Source organism: Aquila chrysaetos, chromosome 9 (genome assembly GCF_900496995.4).
Source record: "Aquila chrysaetos chrysaetos chromosome 9, bAquChr1.4, whole genome shotgun sequence".
In the NCBI taxonomy this organism is placed as follows: domain Eukaryota; kingdom Metazoa; phylum Chordata; class Aves; order Accipitriformes; family Accipitridae; genus Aquila; species Aquila chrysaetos.
This window is the reverse complement of record NC_044012.1, coordinates 33,051,044-33,060,598: the sequence shown is the minus strand read 5'-3', so window position 1 is coordinate 33,060,598 and position 9,555 is coordinate 33,051,044. Positions and strand designations below refer to the sequence as shown.

Genomic DNA, 9,555 nt, shown 5'->3' with positions numbered 1-9,555 from the left:
TCCATGAGTTTTACTTTTTTTTCCTGATTCTCTCCCCCATCCCACTGGGTGGGGAAGAAGTGAGTGAGTGGCTGTGTGGTGCTTAGTTGCTGGCTGGGGTTAAACCACGACAGGGGGGAAAAAAAGAGAAGGCCTTGATGCTGTGTAAGTACTGCTCAGCAACAGCCAAAACACTGGTGTGTTATAAGCACTGTTTTAGTCACAAATCCAAAACACAGCAGCCTATGGGCTGCTATGAAGAATTTGTCTCCAGCCCAGCCAGACCCAGTCCAGTCCTAGTATTTCTTTTCCTGCTTCTCTAGGAGTTTGCCATGAGTTCGGAGTATCCGTTAATCTTGCTTTCAGTATTTTTTTTTTTTTTTTCCAATCTCTCCTCATACCTGGTTTGGTGCTGCAAGCACTCGGATCTCCTGGTGCCATTGCTCTACCATATGGTTTGGCAGTACTGTTTTGTAGAGCCTGGTGCTCCTGAGCCACCCTGTGTTTTGTGGGTTAGAGCACTTTTGGGAATGCAGCAGCTTTTAGGAAACGGGGCAGACTTTAACCATGCCATCTGCTGATTTTGCAGCAAGAATCTGTGGTAGTCCCAGATGAAAATGGATGGCTTAAGTTCACCTTTCACCTAAGCTTTTTCCTCCTTGGTAAACCCTGCACTCATGCTGTGTTAATTTGCTGTTGCTTGTAATACAGCAACATGAGGAGGTGTGGGCAGTGACCTTCCTGTCCTTGCGTTCTGGAGGAAGCTGGTGCAACCCAAGCACAGAAGAGGCTGGCACTCCTGCACCCTCTGCGCCCGTGGCTCCCACGTGCTTCGGGGGCTGCAGGCCAGGACGCAGGCAAGTGTTAAAAATATCTAATGCTGACTGTGAAATGTGTTCATCTGATTCGTGACAATATAAACAATGCTAGGGCCACATAATAAAATGTGACCCTCACTGTAACCATTTTGTCGGTCCTCATATAACCGCAGGCCGGGAGGAAACAGATGATATGTATATCGTTCTTTTTTGCCAGCCCGAAACCAGTTTTGTTGTTAACTGCGCAGTGTTAAACAAGAGATCCTAGGGGAGAACTGAGGCATTTATCATAGTATTAAGCGAGGTTACGAACGGGGTGATCTTTAGTATGTATGAATAGAGGGTGTATTGAAGTGGCAGTGTGTAAGCAATTTGTCACCTGCATTTGCTGGGGGGGAGGTGTCTGTTGCGAACTTGCTGGGGTTTCGATGGCCACAGCTGGTGCTGTGCAGGGTGTCGCCTGTTGCACAGGATGTCTGCTGGCATGCCCGAGCAGCGAGGAGCGTGGTCCGAGATACATTGTACAGAAGAAACCCTCAGCCACTGAGGAGAGTTCGAGAAGTTTCTAGGAGAACTACTGCACCTGCACAACCAGGAGGTGGAGAGTCTTTTGGAAGGACATGCCTAGTATGAATATGTAACTAATGTTAGACTATTACAGAAGCTGTGTTGTTTTTCACAGCGCGCGTCTTGGTAGAGCAGAGGGTGCCGGCGTGCCCAGCGCTGTTTGCTTGCCTTTATTCATTTAATAAATTGTAAACTTTGATTGGAATCCTGTTTGAGACTGAAATCATTTATCACACTGATGAAACAGCAACCTCTGTTTTCAAGCAAGCCTGTTGTAGCTGTGTGTTTCTAACGTACATGCTGCAACGCCATAGTGTTTACCAATGACCGCGGGCAGGAGGGTGCTGTGAGCTCTTGGCTGGGCACCTTTCTCTAGCAAGAATTGCAGCAGAAGTTTGCAAACTGCTCTGTGCTTATGGGAGGGAAGAAAAAAAAGGACAATATCGAGCCCGTTTACAAATAACGGCTCCTTTGGAAAACTGGGCGAGAGGAAGCAAAACCAACCGGCTTGGCAGATCGGGGGCAAAACAAGTGGAGATGCCGGGGATTGAACCCGGGGCCTCATACATGCAAAGCATGCGCTCTACCACTGAGCTACATCCCCTCGCTGCGCTGCTTGTTCTGCGCAGCACATAGAGACATGCTGCAGGCCGCACGTCAGGCCCAGCGGGCGGACCGCTCCGCTCCGCTCCGCGTTGCGCCTCGGCGCCGGCAGCGTCTGCGGGAGCAGCGCGGGGCCTGCGGGCGGCTTCGCCAGGACTGAGGCCCGCGCTGCGTGGGGCGGCCGCGTCCTTATAGCGGACGGCGGGAAAGCCTCGGCATGTGCCTGTCCTCGTTAGTATAGTGGTGAGTATCCCCGCCTGTCACGCGGGAGACCGGGGTTCGATTCCCCGACGGGGAGGTAGCTTGTTTTGTCCCCGGCGGCCCGCGCGCGGGGATTTGTCTCTGACGCGGCCGTGGAACCGACGGGCCGCGGGGCAGCCTGCGGCGGGGGGTGAGGTAAAGCAGGCGGAGCTGCTTTTTGTGCCGGGGGGGGGGGGGCGGTCGGGGTCCGCCGCTCTTCCCAGGGTGCTTTCTGAGCACCCTGCTGCTGCTATTGGGGGGGGGGGGGTGCCTGGGGTCCCGTCCCCGCCCTGCGGGAGGTTGGAAAGCAGTGGGAAAGAAGGGGGGGGGGGGAACCCCCGAACGCCCCAGGAACTGGGCGCTGCTTCTGCGTGGGTGAAACCCGCGTGGGGAGGGCAGGCAAGGGCCGGGGCCACAGGCACCCACGGGTGCGCTGGGCGGGGTCGTATCCGCGGCCAGCGTGGGGGTTTCTTGCGGCCGAAATAGCTCAGTTGGGAGAGCGTTAGACTGAAGATCTAAAGGTCCCTGGTTCGATCCCGGGTTTCGGCAAAGCCTTTTTCTTTCACCCCGCGGCTGACGGCGGGTCGTTTTGCCGCCGAGCGGAGCGGGGGCCGGGTCTGCGGTCCCCCGCGCCGGGGGAGGGGCGGCTGCCCCGGGTGTCAGCGCTCACGCGTGTGGGGGCTTTGCGGCAGCAACCGCTTCCCCGCCGTGGGCCGCTGCCAGGAGCTCTGCCCAGCGGCGGGCGCTCGGGTACGGCCCGGCCCGCCGGGAGAAAGTGCCAGGCCGTCCTCGTTAGTATAGTGGTGAGTATCCCCACCTGTCACGCGGGAGACCGGGGTTCGATTCCCCGACGGGGAGGTTATATAATTTTTTTCTTATTTTGAGTTATTTTTTTCTTCCGGAACGGATTTTTCTGATTTCCGAAGGAAAAAAAAAAAAAAAAAAGTACAGTTTTGCGTGTGCGGACCCAGAGCGTTCCCGTACTTCTAAGAGCTGCCTGAAGTTCACACCTAGCTTTGTACACCGCCGTACACCGCTCACAGCCCGATCCCGGGCCTGGGAGGGCCATGGCTGCCCGTGTCCCCTCACGGCGCGGGGTGCCGTCCGCGCCCAGCACCTTTCTGCCCTCCCTTCCCCGCAGACACCCGCATCACTGCTGCCCCCTCCACCCCATCAGGGAAGGAGAGCACGGCTCCCGGACCTGGCTGGCGGGCAGGGCGGGCAGCGCGGGGCAGGGGGATGTAGCTCAGCGGTAGAGCGCATGCTTTGCATGTATGAGGTCCCGGGTTCAATCCCCGGCATCTCCAGAAGAGGCCCTCGTCCTCTTTTTTCCCCCCACCGTGATTTATTTTATCGAGGGTTAAAGTTACCACGTCACACTAAACAACAGAAAACTGCACCGTGAACGTGCTGCCCAAAAAGGCTCTACAGTGGGCAGCTTCCCAGTGGCACAAAACTGGGTTTTTTTGTCAGTCGGTTCTCCTCAGGACTATGCAAACACACAGGATTCTCATGTCTCTGTGGGTATTTCATTGCCACACTAAGGCCCTGCAGACGCAGAGCAGCCCAAAAGGAGGAAGGAAGCACTAAAACCTGAAATGCAGGGGGATGCTGGCCTGTCAGCTGTGCCTGACACCTCTCCACCCCAGAACCTAGCAGAGCTGGCTACGTGCAAACCTGCAGTCAGCACAGAGGAGGCTCAGGGTGTCTGCACCGCAGAGCCAGAGCCAAAGGGGAAGGCACAAATGCCAGGACACCACAGGTGACTGGACTCACTGGTTGTGATGGTGCAGGAGCTTTTCCCTGGCTCTGAGCTGGCTCTCTGGTGTCTGCTCGCATCTGCTGTCCTGCTCCAGCTGGAGGGTCAGTGGCAGCCCCTTGGCAGCGTGACCAGGCTTCACTGGGAACAGGTCAGAAGGAGCTCTCGGGAAAGCCCTCTTGCTTTGATCTCCTCGTGTTGGCCGGGCTCACATGGTTCTCCCTCACCCAGGAAACTCTTCAGAGCCACAAGAGCTGAAATGTATGGCACAGAGAGACCAAAGCACATGCAGAGCTTGAAACACCTTTTATCTACTCAGTTCAGCTACCAGCTGTTTTATCTGCACTGTTCAGTTATCAACAGCGTATCCAGCTCGCTCTGGTAGGGAGAGCTGACTACTGACAGATGTAAAATGACATTTCCTGCCAGAGTGGTTAAAATGCTCCTTGTGCTATTTATTTACTCGTGTTGCTTCTAGTTGTTATTTTGAGCCAAATGCTTGGCTACAGCACTAGTAAGTGTGAAGATCCCTGTTGTAAATAACTGCCTGGACAGGATCTCTCTGGGCAGCTGTACTTCTGGAATACAAGAAAGAGATGGTTCCTGCCCCAGAGAGTTTGTAGTAACAGGGACAAAGTAACAAGACTTTTTGGCACAGGAAATCAGTATTTGTCAGTATAATAGGTCATGGTCTGTTAGGACCAATATCCTACTGTTCACCAAGCTTGTCTTGAAATCCTAGCAAGGGGTACTTGTACAGTGTAGGAGAAACACGGAGTGGCTTTGTTCACAGAAAGCCCCTCCCAGCTCGGGAAAGCACTGTTCCTTCTGCAAACCAGCCAGCCGTACTTAAGGACTCTGTTGCATTAGGGCCTAACATCTGCCTTGCAACCTGAATATAACGCAAATCTGAACTTTTAGGGGTGTGCTGCTCCAACATTTGTTTCAGACATCAGGTACAAACTCACTCAGGATGCTCAGTGGTTGGCTGTCTACCCTAATTAGATGAAGAACAGCATTGTATCATTGTAATTTCTTCCCATTACAAAACTCTTATCATGTCTGTCACAAAATACATTGCCACGTGCCTTTTTGACTATTTTCAGACCAGTTCTATGTGCTCATTCTGTAACTAGAATAATAAGCTTAGCATTATTATTCACTTTCAGATGAGGCAGACCTAAATCTGAAAGGCTATTCCAGTCTTTTATGTTTATACAACTCCAAACGCACACAATATAAGCCACTGAACATGATTCTAACCTGAGAAGAAACCAAAAGACTTTTGTGGTTTGTTTGTTGTTTTTTTTTTTTCCCCAGTTAAACGACCTGGGTGTTTGAGATTATTATTACTAGTGCAATGCTGAGTTTTAATACAAACCCAGCCCACCAGCAGTTGAGAAGCTCCCCAGAGCATTCCCCTCCTCTAAAAGCTCCATATGTCAGGGAAATGCAGGCTGGTTTCCCTCAAACCAATCACAAAGCTGTTGCTGGGCCTCTGCTCCTTTCCTACTGGTGTGCAGCCCTGGGTGTTATCTGTGTCCGTCTGGTAGGCAGTGGTTTTCTTTGGGTGCCGGCAAACGAAGGATTTTGTAGGTGGATTGAACTGAATGGCATCTCATGAATCTTGCAAACAAAGCCCCATTTTGTTCTTAGCTATGCCCTTGAACTGCTGTATAGTTTGACAGGGATGGCACAGGAGCCAACTGAGTGCAACAGAAATCTACCGAAGGTGCTCTGTAAGTGAGAACAGAATAAGAAATAGGCATTATTATTTCTATTTATGATTGATTTTACCCCAGTGGCAAGGCCTTAGTCCTGCATTATAAACTCCACTGTATCTCAGATGCATAGTCCACTTTACGTGTGCAGATATATATATATATATATATACTCACTGATTATATCTCAGGCAGACTGCAGGACTCTGATCTCTTTATCTATCAGGCCTTCTTTGTCCCTCACTTCAGCTCTCCCCTTTCTGGGCTGCCTGATCTCCATCCCCTGGCAGGAGTCTCCTGCAGCCTCCCTGCCCTGGTGCCCTCTCTGCCCTTCAGGCTGCCCTTGGCCTCAGCCCCGGCGGGTGTCCCGCATCATTATAGCGGCTGGACAGCGACTTGTCTTCCCTGTCCCTTGCTCCACAGGCCATGGTGGCACAGAGGGCCTGGCACAAACCTGCTCGCAGGCTTCGCCCGTGCCAGTCCCAGCAGGTTTGTGCCTGCTTACACCGGTCCCAGGTGGGGGACACCACGCTCCCCTGCCACTTCTCTCCCTCTGTCATGCTAAAACGCATCGGAGGCTTCTTCAATAGAACCACAGGGCTTCCTTCTGACTGAAACAACAGTCCCTCTTCCTACAGGCGCCTCACAAACTGCCTCCCCACGAGGCCTGTTGGGCAGAGCTGCCCCTCACCCTGCCCAAGGGAAGAAAATCAAGGAGGCGCTTCTGAGGCGGGGAGACAACTGTAGGGGTTTAAATCCCTGAATAAAACGTATGGCTCTGACAAGAAGCTTTAGGCACAGGGGGGTCTCTGAAGTCGAGAGGGCTCGGCTCGCTGAGGCACCATAGCCCCCAGCCCCGCTCCGAGGGTTCCACGCCAGGTTTTTCTCCACGCCCCTTTGCGGACTCACTACCGCCGCCCCCCGCCCGCCAGTGCGGGCCGCCTCACCACGCGACGCGCTGAGTCCTCCGCGCTGCCGGGCCTCGCTTCCTTCCACTCGCACAGTAGAGCTACGGCGCGCACCACAGGGGAAATAGTGCCTGGCGGAGTGATCTGATCCGCGGAGGCGGAGCGCGAGAGGCTATATAAGGGGCGGGAGGGGAATGTGTGGCGCAGTTGCAGCTGCGTAAGTCTCAGAGAGCGTTGTGCTGTCGGCTTGGCCTGCGAGCCCCGCGGTGAGTGCTGCGCGGCTTGGCTTCGCCGTGCCTCCGCGGGGAAAGCGCAGGGTAGAGCCGCTTGTCGTGGTGCCGGCAGGGCTTAGATGCGTGCTGGGTGGCCGGGCGGGAGACGCGTGTGTCCTGAGGGGGAAGGGGATGCGGCTGGAGGAGATGGCGGGCTGCGGGCGGGGCGTGGGCCGGGACGCTCCCCTCCCCCGTGGCGGCTGCACCGCGAGCCGGCGGCGGAGATGGGCGGGAGAGGGGAGTATGAGCAGCCAGCGGGAAAATGGTGGCCGCGCAGGCGCAGCGGTCCCCCAAGATGGTGGCGGGCGCGAGCGCCTTGGGCGGGAAGGGGAACGGGGCGGGTGGCCCCGCCTCCCTTGGGGTGTGGGCGGATCCTTCACTCTGACGTCACAGGGCGTGGAGCGGGGACAGGCCGCTCGCAGGGAGCGGCACCCGCCGGTGTGCTGCCTCGGGGGAGCTGGGCTCCCGCGGCTTGGCCTTGCTGCGGCCTCCCGAGGGAAGGAAGGGGAAAAGTGACGAAACTAAGTGGTTTCTCTTCTTCCAGGGAAAAATGCAGATCTTTGTGAAGACCCTGACCGGCAAGACCATCACCCTGGAAGTTGAGCCCAGTGACACCATTGAGAATGTCAAGGCCAAGATCCAGGACAAGGAAGGCATTCCCCCCGATCAGCAGAGGCTGATCTTTGCTGGCAAGCAGCTGGAAGATGGGCGCACCCTGTCCGACTACAACATCCAGAAGGAATCCACCCTGCATCTTGTGCTGCGTCTTAGAGGTGGTATGCAGATCTTTGTGAAGACCCTGACTGGCAAGACCATCACCCTGGAAGTTGAGCCCAGTGACACCATTGAGAATGTCAAGGCCAAGATCCAGGACAAGGAAGGCATTCCCCCTGATCAGCAGAGGCTGATCTTTGCTGGCAAGCAGCTGGAAGATGGGCGCACCCTGTCCGACTACAACATCCAGAAGGAATCCACCCTGCATCTTGTGCTGCGTCTTAGAGGTGGTATGCAGATCTTTGTGAAGACCCTGACTGGCAAGACCATCACCCTTGAGGTGGAGCCCAGTGACACCATTGAGAATGTCAAGGCCAAGATCCAGGACAAGGAAGGCATTCCCCCTGATCAGCAGAGGCTGATCTTTGCTGGCAAGCAGCTGGAAGATGGGCGCACCCTGTCCGACTACAACATCCAGAAGGAATCCACCCTGCATCTTGTGCTGCGCTTGAGGGGTGGTAACTGAACTGGCTGGTTGTTGCTTGCTTCCTTCCAAGTAAAAATTTCTCTGCACTTGTTCATTCCAATAAAGTTGTTGCATCCACAAAAATTCATGTCTCGAGTTATGTGAACAACTATTCATGCCGTTAGCCAAATCTAGCTGTCTCATAAACTGCAGTTACATAGCTTCCACAGGCAAAGGTATTGCAAAACTGCTTTATGCAAGGCTTACATATGCCTGTCAGGCGTAACTAATCCTTCAGCCGTGGTTTTCCTGAGGTTGTATAAGTGTTTTCATAACTAGCTGAAGCACTGGCTGAAGTTCAATGCCAGTCTGCAGATGTTATGCAGCTGTTGAGGTTGTGTAAGTATGCATATGTAATGTGAAACTGCTATTGTGTTTGAGCTGGCAGGCTCTGATAATACTGCTTTGCCCAGTGATTGCCAGGTCCTGCCCCTAGTGTTTTTGCAGTAATGAGGTAACAGCAAAAGGGTAATCTGGCAGTTTATCAAAGGCCAGCAGCCTGCTCTGATGGTGGGGTGGCTGCATGGTGGGTGGTAGGATGTTGCTGCTGATCCTGGAGCCCTTGACCAGGGGCTTGAAAAGTGTTCGGGCTAGTGTGAGGAGTCATCCAGTTACAGGGCATACCTTGTTTTTTGAAAAGCTTAAGTGTATTAAGTGAACTTTGTAATTTCAGATGTACTAGCCTGGAACAAGCTTTCATTCCTCCTGTGAGCTGAGTGGAAATACAGTATTAATGAGCTAAAATGTCACAGAGCAGTTCCCGTATGCTGTAAAAACACTGGCAAAAGGGAAGTCTCCACTGAGGTATTTTGTGGTGAAGCAGAGATTGCTGAACATAGGAGCTTGTGAGTAGTTGACTGTGCTGCACTGGGGTTGGGGAAGTGGGAAAAGGGGGATGCTGAAGAGTCAAAACCCAAAAATACCCTTGACATGAGTGGTGATGTGGCTTGCCTCTGGGAGGGGATGTGGTGGGAGTTGGAGTAACGGTTTCAGCTGATCACTGATCTCAGTGGGATGTGAAGGGACCTTACACCATCCAGGTTGGAAGGGTGGGGTAGTGGGGTTTGACTGAAGTAACACCAACTGTCCATTATTCTTGGTAAGAACGGTGGAAGATGCTTTTAGTGCTTTGTGGCCTGTAAGGAACAGGATAATCAAGGTGTGCTGAATTGGAGAAAACTGGCATGCCGCTGAGCTGAAGCCGGTGCCAGGTAAGAAGAGTTGGAGTCCTGCCATCGCTGAGCTCCTGGTGTGTTCGCGGGGGGGCTGTCCCCAGGCTCTGCCCACACACACACACGGGCTCCAGTGTGGTTGGTGCTGCTGGTGGGCTGGGTGGGAGCGTCATGGGTGGTGCTGGTGCCATGCCCTCGCGGTGGACGGCAGACCCTCGCTCAGTTTATGTAGTCCTTAACTAAGGTAACCGAACCCTCAACACATGCAAACTGTAA

General features: G+C 54.0%; 1 protein-coding gene and 5 non-coding genes across 6 annotated transcripts; 5 read left to right on the top strand and 1 right to left on the bottom strand.

The window, feature by feature from the left end:
- Positions 1–1,896: 1,896 nt before the first annotated feature.
- TRNAA-UGC lies at positions 1,897–1,968 on the bottom strand. The gene has a single exon. It is a non-coding gene; the product is annotated as a tRNA-Ala (tRNA).
- Positions 1,969–2,193: 225 nt separating this feature from the next.
- TRNAD-GUC lies at positions 2,194–2,265 on the top strand. Its single transcript has one exon. It is a non-coding gene; the product is annotated as a tRNA-Asp (tRNA).
- A 418-nt stretch (positions 2,266–2,683) lies between these two features.
- Positions 2,684–2,756, top strand: TRNAF-GAA. The gene has a single exon. It is a non-coding gene; the product is annotated as a tRNA-Phe (tRNA).
- Positions 2,757–2,993: 237 nt separating this feature from the next.
- Positions 2,994–3,065, top strand: TRNAD-GUC. The gene has a single exon. It is a non-coding gene; the product is annotated as a tRNA-Asp (tRNA).
- Positions 3,066–3,442: 377 nt separating this feature from the next.
- Positions 3,443–3,514, top strand: TRNAA-UGC. The gene has a single exon. It is a non-coding gene; the product is annotated as a tRNA-Ala (tRNA).
- Positions 3,515–6,643: 3,129 nt separating this feature from the next.
- On the top strand, positions 6,644–8,191 carry UBB (ubiquitin B). The gene is made up of 2 exons (XM_030025352.2): positions 6,644–6,861; positions 7,412–8,191. Exon 2 carries the CDS (start codon positions 7,418–7,420, stop codon positions 8,105–8,107), a length of 690 nt encoding a protein of 229 aa, XP_029881212.1. The 5' UTR covers positions 6,644–6,861; positions 7,412–7,417; the 3' UTR covers positions 8,108–8,191.
- Positions 8,192–9,555: the final 1,364 nt, after the last annotated feature.